General features: G+C 41.6%; 1 protein-coding gene across 1 annotated transcript; it reads right to left on the reverse strand.

The window, feature by feature from the left end:
- Positions 1-19,375: 19,375 nt before the first annotated feature.
- On the reverse strand, positions 19,376-19,891 carry LOC126456577 (uncharacterized). Its single transcript, XM_050092324.1, has one exon. It carries the CDS (start codon positions 19,889-19,891, stop codon positions 19,376-19,378), a length of 516 nt encoding a protein of 171 aa, XP_049948281.1.
- Positions 19,892-25,241: the final 5,350 nt, after the last annotated feature.

Here is a 25,241-nt window from a genome sequence, read left to right on the forward strand (position 1 = left end):
AGGAAATTTCCCATTCCCGTTCGCAAACACACCCGGGAGCGGGAGGGAGAAGGGGGCGAATAACACTGCTAAGAAATGTAAAGGGTCTTGAGGAGTGTAGATGTAGGTATGTCCATATATGCTACTTGTTAAGAAAGGGGCCAGGTTGATACAAACACGATTGTGTGAAAACATTACACTCTTTTCTATAGAAAGCAAATCGAGTTTTGTTTCGGTCTCCTGCCAGACAGCAGTGTCACAAGAATATTCTAATAAAATGTAGTAAGATATTGGAGGTACCACCCGCGGCGGAACACTTTGCTTTACATTTTGTCTCTAGTACACTACTGGCCATTAAAATTTCTACACCACGAAGATGATTTGCTACAGACGCGAAATTTAACCGACAGGAGGAAGATGCTGTGATATGCGAATGATTAGCTTTCCAGAGCATTCACACAAGGTTGGCGCCGGTGGCGACACCTACAACGTGCTGACATGAGGAAAGTTTCCAACCGATTTCTCACACACAAACAGCAGTTGACCGGCGTTGCCTGATGAAACGTCGTTGTGATACCTCGTGTAAGGAGGATAAATGCGTACCATCACGTTTCCGACTTTGATAAAGGTCGGATTGTAGCGTATCGCGATTGCGGTTTATCGTATCGCGACAATGCTGCTCGCGTTGGTTGAGATCCAATGATAGTTAGCAGAATATGGAATCGATTATGGGTTCAGGAGGGTAACACGGAACGCCGTGCTGGATCCCAACGGCGTCGTATTTCTAGCAGTCGAGATGACAGGCATCTTATCCGCATGGCTGGAGAAGATCGTGTAGCCACGTCCCGATCCCTGAGTCAACAGATGGGAACGTTTGCAAGTCAAGAACCATCTGCATGAATGGTTCGACGACGTTTGCAACATCATGGGCTATCAGCTCGGACACCATGGTTGCGGTTACCCTTGACGCTGCATCACAGACAGGAGCACCTACGATGGTGTACCCAACGACGAACCTGGATGCACGAATGGCAAAACGTATTTTTTTTCGGATATATCCAGGTTCAGTTTACAGCATCATTATGGTCGCATCCGTGTTTGGCGACATCGCGGTGAACGCACACTGGAAGCGTGTATTCGTCATCGCCATACTGGCGTATCCCCCGGCGTGATGGTATGGGGTGCCATTGGTTACACGTCTCGCTCACCTCTTGTTCGCATTGACGGTACTTTGAACAGTGGACGTTACATTTCAGATGTGTTACGACCCGTGGCTCTACCCTTCATTCGATCCCTGTGAAACCCTACATTTCAGCAGGATAATGCACGACTGCATGTTGCAGGTCCTGTACGGGCCTTCCTGGATACAGAAACTATTCGACTACTGCCCTGGCAAGCACATTCTCCAGATCTGTCACCAATTGAAAACTTCTGGTCAATGGTGGCCGAGCAACTGGCTTGTCACAATACGCCAGTCACTACTCTTCATGAACTGTGGTATCGTGTTGAAGCTGCACGGGCAGCTGTACCTGTACACGCAATCCTAGCTCTGTTCGACTCAATGCCCAGGCGTATCAAGGCCATTATTACGGCCAGAGGTGGTTGTTCTGGGTACTGATTTCTCAGGATCTATGCACCCAAATTGCTTGAGAATGTAATCACATGTAATTTCTAGCATAATACACTTGTCCAATGAATACCCGTTTATCATCTGCATTTCTTCTTGGTGTAGCAACTTTGATGGCCAGTAGTGTATTTAACTGAACAATGGATAGAAGTCTTTTGGTCACACTGATGCATCCGTCCTTGCCACGTTTTATTCCGATTATGCGCGAATTTCTATTAAGTTACCTATCATTGAGAAAATTCTATTATAGCATGATGGTGCATGATACAGCAAAATCTTCCCTCAATTTGCGATAAGTGACTTGAACAGAACTAAGCATAACTTGTCTTTGATATAGAAAAAGAGAAGCAGCAGAAAGTATCCTGTATGCTACGTCAGCGTTCGGACTACGTATACCAATCATATATTCATAATCTGTCTGTCGTCTTCAGTAATTTTGCTGAAATCCCGGGATAACTACATCTAGACCAGTTATATTGATTTACATTGAACATATAAAGACTGGAGTGTACGTTCAGCCATACGTGTCAGCGTTAAGATTTCGTTTCCCTTGTTTCCTCCTTAGTAACCTACTCGAACGGTCCCTGTGCCCCTTCTGCTTCAAGCGGGAAAATGGCTCCCTTTATGTCAGCTGATGACACTCCATTGTGCATAATGAGCCAAGTGCATTCAGCAAGTAACAAACGTCGTTATGTTGAAAGTAGGAACGTTTCGTAGATCCCACTGCTGGTAATCAGACTAATGAGCCTACATTCTGAACATCTGGTTACTCTTCTCGGAGTACTAATATTTAGGAACATTTCTCATTCTACGACATCGCATTTAAACTGGATTGGCTTGGCAACAAGCATCACCGTCAAAAACAGCATGACGAATTTTCCTTGTTATCGACGTCGACATCGATACTGGTCCCAGTGGTTCCAAGATTTTCGAGAATGTTTTAATTTCGAGTTTGAAGTCGGATAACAAATGACAAAATAAATACTTACTCCTGTAACATAATTACAAGTTAAGAATTTTCGGTCGTGGCTCATGAACCATTCTAGAATACGTTTGGAACAATTTGATAAAACCGCGAGGAACCACTTCCATGCTGACTGGATCGTGCAAACAATCTGGTGACCTACTTTTAAATTTATTTGAATGTGAAACCACTATGGATCGGTCATTAGGGAATACGGAATGCAGTTGCGATTAGTTTTTGTGTACAATTACAATAATATGTTTAGGTAAAACGCAAGAATACCACCACTGAACAGATTATTTTCTCCGCAGCGAAACTTTCAATTTTTTCTAAGTATATATAGGTGTTGTCCCACGCAGGCATCAACATTTGTGTGACGATTATTTAAAAGCTGGTTAACAGTTTGCTGCAATATGAAAAAGGATCGTGTTTGTCTCTTAAATTGATCAAATGTTTATTATTTTTGTGATAACAGAAGTTTTACGGGAAAACAGGTATCTGTCAGTACTCCGAATGTGATAGAAGAACTGACAGGGGAACCTAATGGCAATTGAATGTTTGTACGTTCTCATATTTATGGTTCGTGAAGTTTAGGACTCAAATACCAATGAGGCAAACCGGTTCGATGCAACTCTCAAAACTTCTCGAGACACTGGACAGTGAAGTTTTCTGAGCAGTGAAGTTTTGCGATACTTGGCAGTATGCTAAAGCTAGATCAGTTCTTCTTGCCGGATTATGTGCCTGTGCGGTGGTATGCTCGCCTGCCAAGTATGTGTCGCAGGTTCGATTCTCAGCCCTGCCAGAATGTTAAACAAAGACACATATTCCATCACCTTCTCCATGTAACGTAAAATACATATTGATGAAAAAAAATTTAATTTGTAATTCCTTTTACTTTTAACAATCTTTTATAAATTCTTAGTGATTAATGAAGTACATTTTCAATGAACACTTGGCTTTGGTTTTTCTTGCATGATTTAGAAATTGAAAGAAGTGCATATTTCATAATTATAGCAATTGGACATTTGTTAGTTAACATACGTCTGCGTGTGTGTGTGTGTGTGTGTGTGTGTGTGTGTGTGTGTGTGTGTGTGTGATGGATTTTATATTTAAATGACTTAGTTATCCTAACTGAACTGAAGAAAAAAGAAAAGAATAAAGACCGAAACGAGACCCTAACTAGCGATTACTACACTCTATCGTTGCTGATTTTCTTCCGTCTCGACGTATTTTAAAATTCACGGAAATGCTAGTAGGACAGGCACCTTTGCCTTAGAATTTGCATCAGCTGGGAATCACACCTAAACCCTCAACTTGAAAGGTCAGTATTCTACCATATAACCACACGACCTTTCGAGAGAAAGCGATCTTGCGTTAGGATATTATAGACTCTCGGAAAATATCACAGCGATTTTCTGTAGAAGTTTTCAGAGTTTCATCAAAATATTTCGAGGATTAATATCTCAGATCTAAACTTCACATACCATACCTAAAGAACATTACATTTTACGAGCCGGCCAGAGTGGCCGTCCGGTTCTAGACGCTACAGTCTGGAGCTGAGCGACCGCTACGGTCGCAGGTTCGAATCCTGCCTCGGGCATGGATGTGTGTACTGTCCTTAGGTTAGTTAGGTTTAGGTAGTTCTAAGTTTTAGGCGACTGATGACCTCAGAAATTAAGTCGCACAGTGCTCAGAGCCATTTGAACCATTGAACATTTTACGACTGCCATGTGCTCCCTTTGTGAGCTATGCTCATAGTTAAGTTGTACTCCTTCTATGATGTTACCGATTCTACTATAGAATCTACTCAGCACGCAATAGTCATAGATACATCATAAATAAAGCAATCCAATGTATACCAGTGCATAAGGTAATAGAAAAGTATGTAACCACTTGTAGACGATGCATATATCGTATAAGCTGTTCTTATGGAGCAAATTTACAACAAATCTAATAAAAACTGAGCATTTACACAAACCTTACAACCAATACCGACCAGTCATAGATTTAAATGTGGGAATACGATCGAGGAAAGGCATGAATTTCTGATTCTTTAATAAATCGATATTTAAAAGATTACAATGTCCAGGACAGTATATACAATAAAATACGGAGACGAGTTTTATCTGAACTGCTATTATGGTAGTAATTAGTCTATTAACATCTGAAGACATCATACTCCAAGTAATCATGCTAAAAACCAATTACAGGACACCCTGCGGTTCACCCACATAGCGTAGTCTGACTATTAGTCATAAAAAATATATATATTCTTATTTCATATCCGAGAATTTTGTTCTGTGAACTGCTGTTGCTTTTAAACAAGTTCATATACATTTCACAAATAGCGTGGGAACCGATGTTCTGTTACTTGAATATAACATCCATCAAACTGTCAGAGGTGTATGTCATTTTCGTGAACAAATCACACGTATGAACCACAGGTTGGAGCCTGAGGTAAAAAATATAATATACGCCAGACGTGAGGCCACGAAATGGTATCATATATGATGTAAGGAAAAATGACTGCGCAGAATAAATCGATTTCATCGTATCACTGGTGATACCTACAGTAGGTGCAGTGTGCCACGTTTTGAAACCGACATTTGTTAACAGCGAGTAATATTAATAAAAATATTCTTGTCACTTATTTCGTGGTCGAGGGAATTTCTTGGAGAAACCAATAACAATTTTTTTCGGCTACTGTATAAGAGACAATATTATTTTCATAAACGCGACATTTCCGGCAGTGAAAGTAAAGTTTTTACAAGAACAATTAAAAACGTAGAAATAATCAGTAACACAGGAAATTAAGTGAAATTTTGTTTTTCAGAATGTCCGTGGGTCTGGAGAAATTGTCTGGTTCCATTTATTCTATTATTATAATCGGTCTGTTATTTCTTTCGGCGGAAAAATGTAAATTTTTCTGTCTGAATCCTGGCGACTCGACGATAATTTTCGAAGAGATTGTGTAGGTGATGGCTTTTTGAAAACTACTTGACGACTTGACCTCGATCGCTGTCATACGCGTCCACTTAGCTGCCATTTGGAGTGTCTTTAAATCTTTTTCTCCCATCATAGACGAGTCGACGTTGTGTTCCTCTGATTTAAGGCAGTGGTTTGAGTTAAATAAACTGTTTACATTGTAAACATTACTCAATATACAAAGAAAATTTATCACTACCAAGGAAAGATAGAGGACATTGACCCTCACATTCGCAAGTTAATCTTGTATCTACAATTTTAAAGAGCAGTATCCATCACCTTTACGACGCCGAGTTTATTCTCCTGAAAAAGTCACGCACGGGGGCCAGGAGCGGAAGCAGAAAAATGTAAAGCTCTTCTCATAACGGCAGTTGCTCGTGTTGTTTCTTTGAAGTCAGGGACGGAAAGCAATCGCTTATTTTTTTGTCCTCGAGTAGTGCAAGACCAGAGATGAACTGAGACTGAGTGCAGCGCTAACTTCAAAGGACCACTCTGCCACGCACGTTTTAGTCGCTCTAACATCGATTCCGCACGCCGACCATCTAGATGGCTGTTGGTAGCTCATCTTTCTTCCTTCTGGCATAACTGTTCTACATAAACCTCATATTTTCTATGTTTCTATAAATTGTGTATACAGAAAAGCTGTAATTAACTACTTAACCGGCAGTAAAATATATTTTATCTGTATCAATTTGTTAAATCATTTCTAGTCGTAATATTATAGTTGCAAAGTGCTTGGTATTGCTTGACGTGGATGCTTTTAACAATCGACAAAGCAATGCAGTTATGGAATGAAAGATTTCGTGAAGTGCCGCTAGTTGTAGGAGCTCGTGAATAGCTTTCTCATTTTACTCAATGTTAAAGTCGTGTCCTTCAGCTGCTTTAAAGCTATGTGAAAAATAATTCGTACTAAACTCTTTTTAATAATTAAAAGATGGTCCGTCTTTTGCGAGTAACACAAATTATTGTTTTGTTTTATTACCTAAACATGTTTCACCACAGCTGCGGATCCTCAGTGCGGCTATTGTTATTTTTCCTTTTGTTTTATGTTTTGTGTGTCCTGTGGTTGCCGAGGAAACTAGTACACCACGTCATCACTACAGTGTTTTGCTAGACCTAATCTGTAACAAGTTTGTTTCAAAGTACCAAACGTGTGTTTTCAGTAACTGAGCCGAACGTTTTCTCCTTCTCGATTGTAAATACTGCGCCGTGTTACATTGCTGTGGCTAGGACACACGTTTCATTGCACGAATTTGGTTGGCAGCCAAAGGACACATATAATGTAAAATGAAAGAAAAATAATTAGATATCCTACTGCGGATGCCACAACTGTGGTGAAACATTTTTGAGTGAAAAGACAATCTGTGCACCTGCAAATACATGGACTCATCCTTAATTCATCATTATTTTTCAGCAAGTACGGGAGCTGAGCTCAAAACTCCAATATGATAATCTCTTCCTCTTCTTTGCCAGCTACGTAAGGCGTTCTTTGCTAGTGCGTATCTGAATGCGTGCACTGTACAGTTTTAGCTCTCGACTTTTTGTTATTCCCGTACCCGAACCAATCCGAGTACACCCTGCAACGGGACATCTTTCTCTAGCATTACTTTTCCTCAACAGTAGTTGTCCATACTAGCATTATTTTTCGAATTTTGGACAGGTCAATATAATCTCAGCTGCTTTTCTGAAAACTGTCATACAATTAATATTTCTGTTATTAATTACGCAATACTGCACTGTTCACCATGTTTATTTCAGGATTTATTTAGGAAATAATAATAGAAGGTAATAATGTAATAGAGACTAACAGAAATTCATATGTGAAGAAGAAAAATTATGAACCTGTTCACTATGTTTATTTCAGAATTCATTTAGGAAATAATAATAGAAGGTAATAATGTAACAGAAACTAACAGAAATTCATTTGTGAAGAAGAAAAATTATGAACCCTTTGGAATATTGTTATTTCCGCTGAGTGAGACAGTGGTAAGCATACCTCTGATGCGATCGGAAATATTTTTGTAATTTGTGCGAACAACGTAATTTCGGCTTTGCTAATGTGAAAATCGGAAGACTGTATGATATACTAAAATGTGACAAAATATATTAACATAACAACAAATATTCTGCACAAAATTCTTCAAATTTATTTAGATCAGTCCAACCGTGAGGACCTAAATTGTGACATACTCCTAGACAAGAAGAACTGGAGCCAGCTCTACACGAAAAGCTAAATAAACTAGAAAGGTTAATGTAATCTTCGCTCCTCTCAAATTTTTTATAAAAGACTTTTGATTATTGTGGACAATAGCTGCAAATGGGAAGACGGGGTAGCTTACAACCCGTACGTAGTAATACCTATTTTTTGTAGTGCGGGTCGCTCCTGCATAACGTAAAAAAAAATCACGACAGGAACGAGCGCGTATCTCACATTATGATTAATATCCTACTATGGGTTTTTTGAGTAATTGAATGTCATTATATAATTAGTATATAAATTATGTATTGTGCAATTCTAGAACTTGACTTTTCTTTATTCGCTTATCTGTAGAAGAGTCTTCCCATGCCCAATAACAGCTATTTTTTGTTGTGTACCTTTCTCCGAATGACCAATACTATCGTGCACAGTACAAGAAAATCACGTCAGGACAGTTTCTATGTCCATCTTGGATAAAATAGTAAAACGAATGTGCGTAGATGAATGAAATGCATTTTTTCGTAAATACATACGGTATTAGTGAAAGATAAAGTCTCTGAAGAAAGTGTAGTATTGTTGGTTTCTGATAAAAAGACATTAAACTTATAACGCAGTTGTATCGGTACAGAGGGAAACAGATTATTCTGCGTTAATATCAAACAAGGAGACGGCCGACAAGACTCAACTGTAATCAGTTCGCATGCAATTTTACATGACAGCTCAGAACATCTGGAAATATGAGATTGGCAAATGGTCTTATCATGCCTGCAAGCAAGACGTAACCGACTACAGGCCTTTTATCTAGAAAGGTGTCTTATGCAACTGTACGCAGCTTCGGCATTATAGGAATAAATTTTGTTTTTGACAAATCTATATGTTCGAGAATTGAGTAGAATTGAAAACAATTGATTGCCTTTCGTTCATGGAGTGTATCGCAAAGCGGGCGTTTGTAGCTGAGAAAAACGTCAGTTAAGTGTGCGTTGTCACTTTGGGATCGGCTGAATTTCTTGGGATCACGTTTCTGTGGTATTACGAAGATATAATTTCATTGTCTGAGTAATACGGGAACAGAAGTTTTTGTTTCAAACATAAACTATTGCTAGCAACTAACTAAATGATAATTTCATCATCTATTCTTGGTGTTTCCAAATTTCTTTTTCTCGCAGTTAAACCCAACTAAGGTAACGTACATAACTTAGAGAACTAGAAATGAGTAATTCGTAAAGCGTTCATTATATATCCAACATACGATGCAAGTATTCGGTATTATGTATAGTGAAAGTATATTTAAGTGCGTATCAGTCATACGTTGCAGGTATTTGGTAATGCGTAGGGAAGAAGTTACGTGGAAGTTGTGTGTTGCTTATCAACACAGTGGCAGAGCACAAAGCACTTGTATCTTTCCTTCGATTTAATCCGCAATACTACTTGTATTAAGCAGAATTAAATCTTGAGTTTGTCGGATTCGCAATACTACTTGTATTGAGCGGAATTAAAACTTGAGTTTGTCGGATTTTTAGTACCTATGGCTTTTTAAGTTTCAAATGGGAGCCTTTACTAAAGCTGTAAGTACTCAGTTCTCATGGGTTAGTTATTATTACAAGTCTAATAAATTTCTTTTCTTATATCTAAATAATGTCACGTACTCTTAAATGTCGCAAACGTGTTAGCCCACACATGTGTATAGGCCAACTTCTTGTAGATTCTTAGATCCCATGGATGTATCTTGATTTTTTACATAAATGTCATAGACAGTTGCATAACATTAAAAATTCTATATTGCTGATAAAGGTGTAGATGTGACATTTAACTGTTATATCTTGTGGAGAAGCTGTTAAGCCATCCACTCTTCTCCCGGTGAGGAACAATGTCAGCTCAAAGAAAACCGAAATTGTTCAGACAACAGAGAGCTGATTTTACGCATGTTGCAAACGAGGTCGTGGCTGCTACAAACACTGTTAAAAAGTCGACTCAGCTTTCACTGTGAAAGAGCACTAAAACTAATAGGTTGCGAAACTCAAGCCTACATCATAGGAAATGAAAAATCAAATGAGGGTATGGCATTGTTGACCGGGAGGCCCCATCCGGGGAAGTTCGGCCGTCAAGTGCAAGTCTTATTTCAGTCGACGCCACACTGGACGACTTGCGTACCGGTGATGAGGATGAAATGAAGATAGGACAACACAACTTCCAGTCCACGAGCGGAGAAAATCTCAAACCCGGCTGGGAAACGAATCCGGGCCCACTTGCATGGGAGGCAAGCACGTTACCACCCAGCTTTTTTTTTTTTTTCAAGCAGGCGGAGTACATCATCGGAATTATTGTATAACTATAACAGAAAACCGTAGGGCATTATAACATTCACCCTTGTTCGTTTCTCTTCGGGATTTGCAATTTGTACAAAATCCGCTATTACTTTTATGATTCTGAATCTCTTTGGGTAATGTTAAAATGTCGGCTTATCTACCTTTTCACAGCTCGAAGAAGTGTAAATGTCACACTTGCATTTGCAATAATTTGGTGTTCGGCTATGGCCCAGATATTGATATATATCTGTTTATTTGTCTGATAATAGACATCTACTCCACACGTTACCTATTGTTTCTCTATCATTCACGGGGTTTTGTGTGCATATTTACTTACAACTTTGCTTAAGATGTTATTAAATAATGTAATTCAAGCATAAACATGATCTGTAAAATAGTTTTGCATCTAAAGACATTTTAAGACCTATTAGGTGTATTCTGTTCAAATTGGTGGACTTGAATTTCTTTTAAGTTTCCTTTAATTTAGGTCTGTGATCACAAACTTTTTGTTAACATATTGACGTTTTCGGTCTATAATGACCATCATCAGATCTGTTTTATAAAAACAAAGTCCTAATGTACTGTAGCCATAGTGGCACCGTCAAATGTTAATCGCAAAATCAGCACCGGCAACGTCACACATTTATAAATAACATTATATGCACGATACATATTGTCAGTAGCACTACTACTACTGTAGTGATACTGACAACATGACTCGTGAATATGATGTTATTTATATATATTTGACGATGTTGATTTTGCATTTACCATTTGACAATGCCACTATGGCTGTAGTACATTAGGACTTTGTTTTTATAAAACAGATCTGATGATTGCCATTATAGACCGAAACCGGCAATCTGTTAACAAAAAGTTTGTAACCACAGACCTAAATTAAAGGAAAGTTATTGTATATACGGGTCACTGTTTTGTTCACGACAATGTCGCAGTTTGTGGAATATCTTTCTTTAATACATTTCTTTGTGTTGCAGTGTTAACCGCCGACGAAAATTCAGTGTCTGTGAATATTCTTAATGCGTGAGTCTCTCTTCACTCCAAAAACAAGAAAACACTTGGTTAAGTTCAAAAGTGAAAATACTTCCGTTGATTAATCACACAAATGATGTATCAGGGTGGGAACTGTTCATGAAATCAACGAGAATGTGCGCTATAAGGCACCGGACAGTCGGTGATGAAAGCTACCCAAATTATCTTGAGACTCATAACCTTATGTCTATAATCAGCACGGTCTTAGATCTCGCTTGCACTTTTCTCAGATGATACACTGCGAACAATGGATGAGGAGAAAGAGGGTGATTCCATATTTCTAGATTTCCGGAAAGCATTTCACACGGCGCCCTATTGCAGACTGCTAACGAAGGTACGAACGTATGAAGTAAGTTCACCGATATGTGAGTGGCTCGAACAACTCTTGAGTAATAGAACCCAGTATGTTGTCCTCGACGACGAATGTTCATAAGAGACAACGGTATCGTCAGAAGAGGCCGAGGGAAGTGTGATAGAAGCGCTGTTGTTCTCTACCTACACAAATGATTTGGTGAGGGTGGGCAGCGACCTGCAATTGTTTCCTGATGATGCTGTGGGGTATGGTAAGGTGTAGACGTTGAGCGACTGTAGAAAGAAACGACTCAGACAAAATTTCTTATGCCAGTTACATATAAATGTGGCAAAATGTAAGTTAATGCGTATGGGCAGGAGGAAGAAACTTGTAATGCTCGAATACAGGATTAGTAGTGTCTTGTTTGACACAATAAAGTCTTTTAAATATCTGCGAATAACATTGCAAAGCGATGTGGAATAGAACGAGCATGTGATAACTGTGGTAGGGAAGGATAATGGTCGATTTCGGTTTATTGGAATAATTTTAGGAAAGCGTGATTCACGTGTAAAGGAGACTGCATATAGGACGCCGGTAAGGCCTATTCTAAAGTGCTACTCCAGTGTTTTGGATCCGATTGAAGGAAGATATCGAAGCAATTATGCGAGGGTGTGCTAGATTTCTTCCCGGTAGGTCCGGACAACACGTACGTATTGCGGAGATGCTTCGGGAACTCAAATGGGAATCCCTGGACGCCAGGTGACGAACTCCTCGAGGAACACTATTGACAACATTTGAGAACCAGCATTTGAAGCTGACCGCCGCTAATGTATATTATGCGTAAGGACCGAAAAGATAAGATGTGAGACATTGTGGCTCATATGGAGGTATATAGCCGTCTTTTATTCCTCGCTCTATTTTCAAGTGGAACAGGGGAGGGAATGACTGGTAGCCGTGTACCCACCGCCAAAAAATGGCTCTGAGCACTATGGGACTCAACTGCTGTGGTCATAAGTCCCCTAGAACTTAGAACTACTTAAACCTAAGTAACCTAAGGACATCACACACATCCATGCCCGAGGCAGGATTCGAACCTGCGACCGCAACGGTCGTGCGGTTCCAGACTGTAGCGCCTTTAACCGCTCGGCCACTCCGGCCGGCACCCACCGCCAAGCACCGTACGGTGGCTTGCGGAATCTCTATGCAGATGTAGATCTGACGTCATTTGTTGTTAAGAAATATTTTCGCATCATTCGAAGGACTGCGTTATATTTTTTGTTTTGAATGTTTCTGAAGCTATGTTAAATACTGTCCAGTAATAAATGCACAGAAACAATATTTTTACCATTGAAAAAAACTGATACCCTTTTCCGATTTGTTATTGTGACTGATACTTCCGTCTCTACCATTGCGCTCCATAAACGCTGCAATAAACACATTGCTTGAAATGCCTTAGTCTATTTCATCTGCCATTCTTTGCCACAAGATCACACTGAATCCATACACACACTACTGTCCATAAAAATAGCTACACCAAGAAGAAATGCAGATGATAAACGAGTATTCATTGGACGAACATATTACACTAGAACTGACATGTGATTACCTTTTCACGCAGTTTGGGCGCTTAAACCCTGAGAAATCAGTACCCAGAACAAACACCTCTGGCCATAATAACAGCCTTAATACGCCTGGGCATTGAGTCAAACAGAGCTTGAACGGCGTGTGCAGGTACAGCCGCCCATGCAGCTTCAACACGATACCACAGTCCGTCAAGAGTAGTGACTGGCGTATTGTGACGAGCCAGATGCTCGGCTACCATTGACCAGACGTTTTCAGTTGGTGAGCGATCTGGAGAATGTGCTGGCCAGGGCAGCAGTCGAACATTTTCTGTATCTAGAAAGGCCCGTACAGGACCTGCAACATGCGGTCTTGTATTATCCTGCTGAAATGTAGGGTTTTGCAGGGATCGAATGAAGGGTAGAGCCACGGGTAGTAACACATCTGAAATTTAACGTCCACTGCTCAAAGTGCCGCCAGTGCCAACAAGAGGTGACCGAGACGTGTAGCCAATGGCACCCCATACCATCAGGCCGGGTGATATGCCAGTATGGCGATGACGAATACACGCTTCCAGTGTGCGTTCACCGCATGTCGTCAAACACGGATGCAGCTATCATGATGCTGTAAACAGAACCTGGATTCATCCGAAACAATGACGTTTTGACATTCGAGCACCCTGGTTCCTCGTTGAGTACACCATCGCAGGCGCTCCTGTCTGTGATGCGGCGTCAAGGGTAACCGCAGTCATGGCCTCCGAGCTGATAGTCCATGCCGGTGCAAACGTCGTCGAACTGTTCATGCAGACTGTTGTTGTCTTGCAAACGTCCTCATCTGCTGACTCAGGGATCGAGACGTAGCTGCGCGATCCGTTACAGCCATGCGGATAAGATTCCTGTCATCTGGACTGCTAGTGATACGAGGCCGTTGGGATCCAGCACGGCGTTCCGTATTACCCTCCTGAACCGAACGATTCCATATTCTGCTAACAGTCATTGGATCTTGACCAACGCGAGCAGCAATGTCGCGATACGATAAACCGCAATCGCGATAGGCTACAATCCGATCTTTATCAAAGTACTAAACGTGATGGTACACATTTCTCCTCGTCACACGAGTCATCAAAAAAACGTTTCACCAGGCACCGCCGGTCAACTGCTGTTTGTGTATGAGAAATCGGTTTGAAACTTTCCTTATGTCAGCATGTTGTAAGTGTCGCCACCGGCGCCAACCTAGGATGAATGCTCTGAAAAGTTAATCATTTGCATATCACAGCATCTTCTTCCTGCCGGTTAAATTTCGCGTCTCTAGCACATCATCTTCGTGGTGTAGCAATCTTAATGGCCAGTAGTGTACATAAAGAGTTATGTGTCGGACACTCTGTATTCCATTAGGTCGTCATATGCGGAGTCGGTCTGAGTAGGACAACTGAAGTGCAGACAACTGCCCCCATTGGTATCCCAAAGCACTGAACGCCATCTTTTTTGACCACGTTAGAAGCTCCGCACATGACAGTAGAGTGGTACCAAGCGAGCAGACAGACCCCCTTAGTAAACTGGCGTAAGGCCGATCCATTGAACTGAAGCCAAAAAAGCGGGGTATAATATTGTGTATTGGGACCTTGAATAATGCCATTCTCCTTTAAAAAATGGTTTCATTTTATATTGAACGTAACCCGTATCTTTCCAGGGACCATAGGAGTTAGGCTGCAGATGTTTAGAACGAGTATCTGTTCTTCTACGATAAAAATATTCAAACCCGGCAGATAAAATTTTTCTAGACGCTTGTAGCTCTCAACTACACTCTTTCCTATCGCCGTATCCTTAACTTCGCATATTGAAGAGGCCAGACGCGGCCAAAAGCCTTATTAAGCGGCTAGGCGAGCCCATCCTTTTTGCGGTGCGGTAATTCCTTTCATAGTTTCAGTTAACTCCGCACCGCAGCAGCAATATTGGGTCTTAACTCTGGCCACCGCAACAGCGCCAGCTCCGCCGCGTGGGGAAATGGTGAGAGGCGGAGGCGTGGATTCGGTCGGAGAGGGAAGGGAAGGCTGGTGGAACACTGGGGTGTGAGGACAGGAAGCAGCCTAGAACCCAATTCATTACACGCGGTTTTCTAAAATATCGACTCCTGTAAGCGCGGCCGACGGCGCCTAATTACTACCAGCAACTTTGCGGACCGAAGACTAAGTTGCGGTTATAGGCGATGACATCTCTTTATGGCACAACCGCCGGCACAACCTGAGACATCGTGTACCTACCATAAATTACTCGAGTAAGGAATGTAACATGGTGATATGGTTGTGTCTACAGATTCTACTGAGAATCCGAACAGTTATCTACGATATTTTTCTTATGTTAGTGTTGTGCACTGGCGTACTTTCTACTGACTTCAGTGGGTTAGGTAGTATATTGCACTTTGTATATAACTGTATAGTAAGCCACAGAAATGTTGTAACACCTCCGATTTTTGTTTCCCGCTCGATCGGGATCTGAATAGCAGCCCAAATAAATATTAATTAATGTGACCGTGTACCTAATGGGGCTGGCAATCGGATTTGGCTGCTACGGAGTTGTTACATTCCATTTTGTCCTTCTCAAATGCTGTAATAATGAAATGTCTGGTGACAAGAAGAACAACAACACAGCTTCAGTAATCAAGACCTATATTCGTCTCAAAAACACAAGAAAAAGGAGACAGCCACTGCCTTCGTCATACATAATTAATTACGGCTAATCTCAGCACAGGCCTCTACGTTATTATTGTCACACGTAAATTCAATCACTGCAATCCAACACTGCAATCCAAAGGATGCCGGCGCGGTAGACGCGAAACCAAAAAATATCGGCACAAAAATATCACTGATCGCTGTAGTAATTATACTTCTTCATCTTCCCGTATTATTCTAACACAAAGGGGTTAAACCGCGGCGATGGCCACTCCCTTTGTCGGTCAGCCTTGCATTACAGCAACAGGCCTCCGCACGGCTCGGCCCGCAACCTGGGAACTGACTCCAACTCACACTCGCTCTCGCAACCCGACACTATCGATTGTTTGCCCTATCGACCCGTGCCGAGTGCAAACTTACAGTAAGGGCCTACGGACCCCTTACATCCCCGCCCCCGAAAACTTCTTTGGAGCCTCCGGCGTAAAAGAATCGGCAAGGGAATTAAACATTACTACATTTGAACAAAACACACAGTGTAAATAATTAATGAAATTACAATTCACCAAAAAAATCCCTCGACTCCGGTAGTGGGCTACCTCCACAATAATTTCTACAAAAGGTTGTTACATCTCATAAACATGGCATTGTCCAAATTACAATTTTTTATATCAAACAGCAAAAGTCCTCTATAGTCCAATATTGAATGAAACACACAACATACAATCAAAAATTATTACTTGAACACATGACATATGAATTATTATACTACAAATTAGTTGTTACAGGTTTTATACCCATTCTCAGGTAATCGTCGATATGAAATGTGCAATTCTAATTATAATACCTCAGAAAACACCATGTAAATAAACATTTCCCTTTTTCAAATGTCCGTTTAACAACTAAATGTTCTAAACATACCCTACTCAACTACATCAAGGAGCTTAAACACTCTCATTTCAGACATTTGCCCTAATCGAGTTCCCCTTCCTCATCTGGGTTATGCCTGTTCTCTTGTGAGTAGTACCTTTTTATGTTTTCCACATGTTCCTTACCATGCACTCTCTTTGTCCGTGCATATTCCAACTCCACAGTGTTAGGATGACCAATTTTTATAATCCTGTATGGTCCCTTATAAACGTGGTTGAATTTATGTATTTCAGAGTTTATTTTCTTTGATTTTGCATGAACCTTTACTAGTACCAAATCTCCCACTCGGTAAGTTATCGGTTTCACTAGCTTGTCGTTTCTTTCCTGTCTTTTCCTAGCCTCCTCCTTCATACTCAATTCCACTAGCTCCAATTTCCTTTCCCAAGTCAATGAACTTCCTGGTGGGTAGACTAACAACTCACGAAAAATACTGTCGGGTTCTTGATTGAGCAATACTTCACACGGTGCAAACCCTGTAGAATCATGTGGGAGGTGATTCCTGACCCGCTCAAATTCTTCCACATATTCTTTCCATGAACCATGCTTCCTATGGCAGTATGTTCGGCATAAACGGTTCAATTCCTTCATTGTTCGTTCTGCTGGGTTAGAAGCTGGCCTATACCTAGAAATGGCAATTTGCTCTATTCTGTGCTCATTTAGCATCTCTGTCCACTCCTTTGACCTAAATTGTGACCCATTATCACTCAAAATTCGCTTAGGAATACACACCTTTTGAAAATAGTCTTTTTCAAAATGGTTAATGATGGCTCTACTAGTGGCTTTCTTCAACGGGTAAAATTTTATGTATTTGGAAACCAGTTCTTCCACTACTAAGATTTGTGTGTAATACCCTCGTGAGGCAGGAAGTGGCCCAAAGAGATCCACTGCAACTATGTCCTTAATTGCTGTTGGTACAATTGGATGCATATATCCTTTGTGCTGTACTGTAGTCGTTTTAGATTTTTGACAGGTGTCACATGTACTCAGTACCTTACGTATACGCCTTCCCATGTTGTTGAATGCACAATCTAACTTCAACTTTTCCAGACACTTCTTCGGCCCATAATGCGCATTACTATAGTGCGTATACCAAATTAATTTTTCTACCACATGCTCAGGCACACAGAGTTTCCAGTTCTCCTCACTCTCATTGCTTCTTTTATAAAGTATCCCATTATGAATATAATAAAATGTGCGAATTCTTTCCTCTCCTGCACACCTGTATTTGGTTTTAATTGTCTTTAATTTCTCGTCCTCGTACTGTTCCCTGCGCAAATTCTTTAGGAACTTCCTTATGAATTCTTCATATTGTACTCCTTTCATCAGGTTAATTCTAACTCCTTCTCCTTCTGGCCTATCCACCAACATTCCTCTCGAGTCAGCTGGTAATCTTGACAAAGCATCAGGTATTATGTGTGTTGCTCCTGGTTCATAAATTATCTCGAACTCATAGTCCTGTAATGCCAGGGCCCATCGCATTAGCCTGCTATGCCTCAACTTGCTTGTGGTCAGAAATGTAAGGGCCTTATGGTCAGTCACGACTTTCACATGCCTCCTGGCCAAATAATACCGGAAACGCTTAAACCCCCACACAATTGCCAATGCCTCCCTTTCAGTAATCGAATATTTCCTCTCCCAAGCATTTAAACTTCTGCTACCGAACGCTATTGTTCTTACACTCTCACCATTTCCGCTCCTCTCCATTTGGTACAAATGTATTCCTAGTCCATAGTCAGAGCTGTCTGCTCCTAAATAAAAATCCTTGGAAAAATCCGGGTGGTACAATATGTCTGCACTATATAGTGCCTCCTTGATATTCTCAAACTCGGTTTGGCACTCTGCACTCCAATGCCACGGCATCCTCACCTTGGTCAATTCTCTCATACTCGGGGCATCAAGTACAGATCCTTTGACAAATTTTCTACAAAACTCACAAACCCCAAAGAATGCTCGCAACTGCTTCTTACTATGGGGGGTCGGAAAATTTCTAATAGCCTCCATTTTACTAGGATTAGGATAGATACCCTCCTCGGATATTATATGGCCCAGGAATTTTATCTTTGATTTGCCAAATTCCGGCTTCTCCAGGTTTACAGTTACCCCTGCAGTTTCAAAAGCTGCCAAGATGGCATCCAATCTATTCAAATGTTCTTCCCATGATTCGCTTGCTATCAAGAGGTCATCCACGTAGACGGTGACCTTTTTAAGTAACTCCTCGCCTAGTATCTTATCCATCACTCTTATGAATTCAGACAATGACACATTAAGCCCAAATGGCAACACTCTAAAGTGATAGCATCTTCCTCCATAAGTAAATGCTGTATACTGGCGGGACTCTGCGGCCAATGGTATTTGCCAGTAACCAGCAGTTAAGTCGATACTACTAAGCACCTTTGCTCCTCGGAATTTTTGAATCAGTTCTTCTATAGTCTCAGGTTTGTCCCGCTCCAGCTCGATGATTTTGTTCACTGTTCGTGCATCCAAAACTATCCTCACCTTTCCATCCTTCTTATCAACAACAAATAGTGGGTTGTTATATTGACTGTTGGCCCTTTCTATAACACCAAGGTCCATCATCCTCTGTATCTCTTCATCTACTGCTCTTCGTTTCGCCTGGGGAATGGAATACTGTTTTATATTGAACGGTTTATGGTTCTTTATCTTTCGCTTACACTCCACCCCTTTCATGATACCTGGCCGTTGAGAAAATACCTTACAACGCCTGTATAATACTGTGGCTAATTGCCTTTTAGTCCCCTCATCTAGGTGTGTCATCTCTTCCAACTTTTTATTGATCTTATCCTCTTTATGTCTATTCTCTCATGCTAATCGCTCCAGGTATATCAATACTTCTTCTTCTAGTTCCTCTTCCCTGTATCCTGTGGTGGGTTCCTCTTCATGACACAAACTTATCCCTCTGAATTCCTCCTCTTCTTCGATTGCACTCCCCTCAGCAAACTTTAATCTCTTCTCTTCTCCCTTTCTTCCTTTGACCTTGATAGTACCTTCATCAAAACTCACTACTGCATCAACTTCATTCAACCAATCTATCCCTAAAATAATTGAGGTGTTCAATCCAGCCACCACCAAAAATGTTGCTTCGTATTCTTCTCCCTCTATCTCCAATGTAATCAACACTTGTTCTTTAATAGGTTTACTCCTTGCACCCAACGCGTTCACAATTCTCACTCCACTCACTGGGAAACTAGGCAAGCTAATATTTGCTTTTAGTATCTGTTCATATAACCTTTTGGATACTGCACATGCTTCACTTCCTGTATCGACTAATGCCTCGATATTCAGTCCACATAGCTTGATCCCTATCATGGGTAGCATGGGTTCTTTGGGAATCCCACTTCTTTCCTCCAGTAGATCTTCTCTCAGATCTCCACCATTGTCGTGTCTTAGTAGGTTTACCCTGGTCCTTGTAGCTCTCACTCCTGACCGGACCTCATCTGGAGTGTCATTCAGTTTTCCAGTCTCTCCGCCTCTTCTACATGCACTGTGTCATTCACTCGCCTATCCCATCCTCTCTCATGATCTCTTGGTTCTTCACTCCTTCTCCAATCATTTCGTCATTGCCGTTCACCACCATGGTTCCTGTACCTATGGCCACGACCTCTTCCTCTATAATTAGACGAATTACCAAAATGATTCCTTGGGTCATTACTTCCCCCTCGGTTTTGATCTTTAGCTTGATTGTGTTCCTATGATCGAACAGATTCCAACTGTTACAGTATTTCCATCAAGGCCTCCCTATCTTTAATTAGGCTCCCGGATACAGTTACTTGCATTCTCCGGCTCATTCTTCTTTTTATCGCTGGTATCATTATGTCATCACTCAGGGGTTGTTCCAAGGTCTCGTTCAATTCCCACAAGTGTTTGGCCAGCTCTCTCAACGTTCCTCTCCATGTACTAAGTGACTTGCAGTGGAGTAGGTCCTCAATTGCTGCACACTGATGACTTTTGGACCAGTATTTCTTCAAGAATTCCTCTTCAAACTGATCATAACTAGTAGTCCCTTCCTTTTTCCTGACTCCCCAAGTGAAGGCCTCACCTTCCATTTTATCTATTGCAAACTGAATCTTGTCTGAGTCTTTAAGATGTGCTGGGAAAACTCCTTTTAACCATTTCATAAATATCATTGGGTGCAACCCTCCATTCGGTCTAAATTTCTGCCCTGTATTATTTTGGAAGTACTGATTATCACTGCTCATCCAGGTAACGACTCTACCTTCCCCAACGGTTAAAGTGGCATTGCTAATTCGTTTATCGATTTCTTCTGTCTTGCTTTCCAATTGCTGCACTCCCTGTTGTAATTGCCTGACCTCCATTGCAACCCTCTTGTTATCCTCTTCTCGTTGCACGGCTATAGCATTTCTCAGATTGACAGCCAGTTGGTTTTGCCTATCTCCTATCCCCTTAACCGCATCATTGCATTGTTTCTGCATCTGTGTCACCTCGGCGATTCGATGACTGCAATTTGTTTCCACTTCGTTGATTCTTTCTCCCAATTCGGCTTTCGTTTCTTCAATATCGTCTTCCATCTTTTGTGTTAACTTTCCTTCCATCTTCTCCACGTCTCCCTGGACTTGGTCTATGCTCTTCTGTAGCTTCCTCTCTCTCTTGTCGATGTCCATCTTCAGTCGTTCTTGTAACTCCTGCATTTCCTTCCTCAGATTACATTCTATCTTCCTTTCCGATGTTTTGAGCTCTTGTGTCAGAGTTTCCTTAAACGATTTTTCTAAGCTTTCTCTAGTTTCTTGTAAACCATTCTCTAATGATGCGTTAGTTTCTTGTAAACCTTTCTCCAATGATCCGCGGAATATTCTTCCCTCTTCTCTAGTTTCTTGTAAATCTTCCTTTAGTGATTCTCTTGTTTCTTGTAAACCCTTCTCTAATGATGTGTTATTTTCTTGTAAACCCTTTAGTGATTCTCTTGTTTCTTGTAAACCTTTCTCTAATGATTCTCATAAATCTTCCTTTAGTGATGCGTTAGTCTTCTTTATCAAGTCTACCAACATCGACCACCTATTGGCATCCTCTGAAACTGGCCTAGCTCTCGTCGTTTGTCCGGTGTCTCGGGATAACTAGTTGAATGTGCTGATGGGCTTCCTAATGACAATCCATAATCACTGATTCCCGAAACATCTCTGTCTTCTTGACCAATCTCTTTCCTTTCAACTACTGCCTCACAAACCTGCTTATCTTCAGTAGACATGTTTGGTTTATTTTTGATGCACAGGCAAGTAATATAAAATAACCTCTAGTAACCCAAAACACTCCTAATTACCATGAAACTAATCAAACAGTACCTGCAGTATTTTCAGTTAATCCCAAAATTGATACAATACATATGAATACCGAACATAACAACTCATAAAACCTAATAACTTCAAATATCAATTCTCACATACACAGCTTATGTAAAATGTTCTGCCGGCCGCTGGTGGCCGAGCGGTTCTGGCGCTACAGTCTGGAACCGCGCGACCGCTACGGTCGCAGGTTCGAATCCTGCCTCGGGCATGGATGTGTGTGTTGTCCTTAGGTTAGTTAGGTTTAAGTAGTTCTAAGTTCTAGGGGACTTATGACCTCAGCAGTTGAGTCCCATAGTGCTCAGAGCCATTTGAACCATTTTTTTTGTAAAATGTTCTAAACAAGATAAATCACACCACTCATAAAATCTATAAATGTAAAATCCCCAAAAACAATGACCATATCTGTATAGTTACCATTTACACAACGCAGTATGCATAAATAAGTATGCTATATTTCAGAGTATGTTTCACAAACTTTTCGGAAATTACTGTAATTGGGCACTTTTCCTAATGCGAAACACCGTTTACAATTGTTTATTTACCGCGAAGACTGTGCACTACAATTTAATGTTATGCCAACCAGTCGTCTTCACTCACCAACTGATGTTACCATGAGTCGCGATGTTTTGACGTTTGAAGTGGGCGTGGCGCTGTACTGGCGCTGGAGCTGCGTGAAGTGGAGCTGAAGATCTGTGGCGAGTCGTCGTAGTTCTCCGTTGGCCGCTCCGTGGCGCTGCAGGCGGGCGTAGTTTGTAGTTCGGCCGCTAGATGCCTGGTCGGCGCTCGGTGTCGCGCTGAAGACAGTCGGTGTAGTGCATCTGTGCTCGAACTACTCCTTGCACAGGTAGTTGGGATGACGTGTGAAATCACCTCGCAGATCGAAGCTCTTTGGCGCAACTGCTACACGGGTCTGCGTGACGTCACTCAACAATTGCGTCGCCACATGAATTGTCGTCCGCATAACAGTTTATGGGTCCACTTGAAGCTGTCCGATTTTCACTATTCAAAAAGCAATTTCTGTCAAAATATTACCACTAAACACTTCTTTAAAAGCTTCCATGACAAATTCTTAGTTCGTTTTGCTATAGTAATGTTCACACATGTGTCTTTCTTTAGTGTCCACTTTTCACAGTTTTTCGCGCGGATTTACGCATATGCACATTATAACACAGTTTATTGACACTATTATTCTTATCTAATATGGCGAGAAGAAACAGTTTAGTCACAATCGTATGATATTATTACTTCGTATTGTTCAAAATGCACTGTTTCTTGTCGCGATTTCGAAGTTTATGCTCTGTCTCGATCCAAAATTGGAAAAAAAATTTTCTCGCGTTAAGCAAGATAAAATTACCTATTGTTCTTTACGATTCGTCCGAAAATTGCACTTGTCCTTTCACGGTAAGCCAAGGGTGTAACACCTCCGATTTTTGTTTCCCGCTCCATCGGGATCTGAATAGCAGCCCAAATAAATATTTATTAACGTGACCGTGTACCTAATGGGGCTGGCAATCGGATTTGGCTGCTACGGAGTTGTTACATTCCATTTTGTCCTTCTCAAATGCTGTAATAATGTAATGTCTGGTAACAAGAAGAACAACAACACAGCTTCACTAATCAAAACCTATATTCGTCTCAAAAACACAAGAAGGAAGGAGACAGCCACTGCCTTCGTCATACATATTTAATTACGGCTAATCTCAGCACAGGCTTCCTCGCTATTCATTATTGTCACACGCAAATTCAATCACTGCAATCCAACACTGCAATACAAATGATGCCGGCGCGGTAGACGCGAAACCAAAAATATCTGCACAGAAATATCACTGATCACCCTCGTAATTAAACTTCTTCACTTTCCCGTATAATTCTAACACAAAGGGGTTAAACCGTGGCGATGGCCACTCCCTTTGTCGGTACAGCCTTGCATTACATCAACCGGCCTCCACACGGCTCGGCCCGCAACCTGGAACTGACTCCAACTCACACTCGCTCTCGCAACCCGACACTATCGATTGTTTGCCCTATCGACCTGTGCCGAGTGCAAACTTACAGTAAGGGCCTACGGACCCCTTACAATGTGCACATGGCAGTCAGATGAGAGGGTGGGAAAGACTTAGTGTCTTGGGCACTTCTCTGATGGAAATATTGAATACACTCATGCTCAGGAAAAGAACAGAACACCTTGGACGACTAGAGACGGTACGTACACATTCACAGGACATGTACATTAGTATGTTCTGCAGAAATGATTAGCATATCAGTCACCTCGGTTTAGCGTGTCTCCTGATGCGTGTTAGGTACGGAGCCAATATAGCTTGTTCCATGCGTGATGCCACCGACGGTTCAATGGCGCAAATGGCGTCCTGTGGTACAATTATCTATTCAGCATTGACCTGGTTCCAAAGTTCGTCTGTGGTGGTTCGCATTGGGTCACAGCGCTGCAACTGTCGTTTCATTATATCCCACATATTTTCGATTGGCGACAAGTCTGGTGAACTGGCGGGGGTCAGGTTAAAATGCTGACATCCCGTAATACCAAGAAGACATTGGTTCGTGTAGCTCCTTGTGCCCGTGCATTGTCTTGCTGAAAAACGGTGTCTGGGATGTAGTGTAGAAAGAGCCCTGGACACGCACCAACTGTGATTTGTGGTTATATCCAATAGTACTCAACACCATAAAGCTTTGAGTTAGCGCTCTATGTCTTGTGCGAATGCCGCTCCCCCTGCCTATGGCGAACCAAACTGCCGCCTTCATTTCGAGACAAACACAACGCGGATTCGCCCAGAAACTATCTGATGCCATACCTGTCCCCAACGACGTCGTTGCATACACCATTGTTGTGTAGCATGTTTCTGTACATTCGCCAAAGATAGGCGGATAAGTAGACGACACGCACGTAACCCACGCCATAACCCCTGACAGTGTACGATGTGTTGCAGTTGTGACAGAGCCGGGGAGGACTCAGATCTACCCTGGAATGACTTTCGGAAGAGGTGTAGATCTTCTCGGCTTTCAGTGAACCATTCTGCACACACGGGTTGCACTGCCGGAACACTTCGTCCCATACGAACAGAAATTTCTGCGAACGGCTGAAAGCAAGGGGAAACTACACCCGTAGTTTTTCCCGAGGGCACGCAGCTTTACTGTATGGATAAATTATGATGGCGTCCTCTTGGGTAAAATATTCCGGAGGTAAAATAGACCCCATTCGGATCTCCGGGTTGCGACTACTCAGGAGGACGTTGTTATCAGAGGAAAGAAAACTGTTCTACGGGTCGGAGTGTGGAATGTCAGGTCCCTTAATCGGGCAAGTAGGTTATAAAATTTGGAAAGGGAAACGTTTCGAGCATTTGTAGACTTAGAGA

This window comes from Schistocerca serialis, chromosome 2 (genome assembly GCF_023864345.2).
Source record: "Schistocerca serialis cubense isolate TAMUIC-IGC-003099 chromosome 2, iqSchSeri2.2, whole genome shotgun sequence".
NCBI classification, from domain to species: domain Eukaryota; kingdom Metazoa; phylum Arthropoda; class Insecta; order Orthoptera; family Acrididae; genus Schistocerca; species Schistocerca serialis.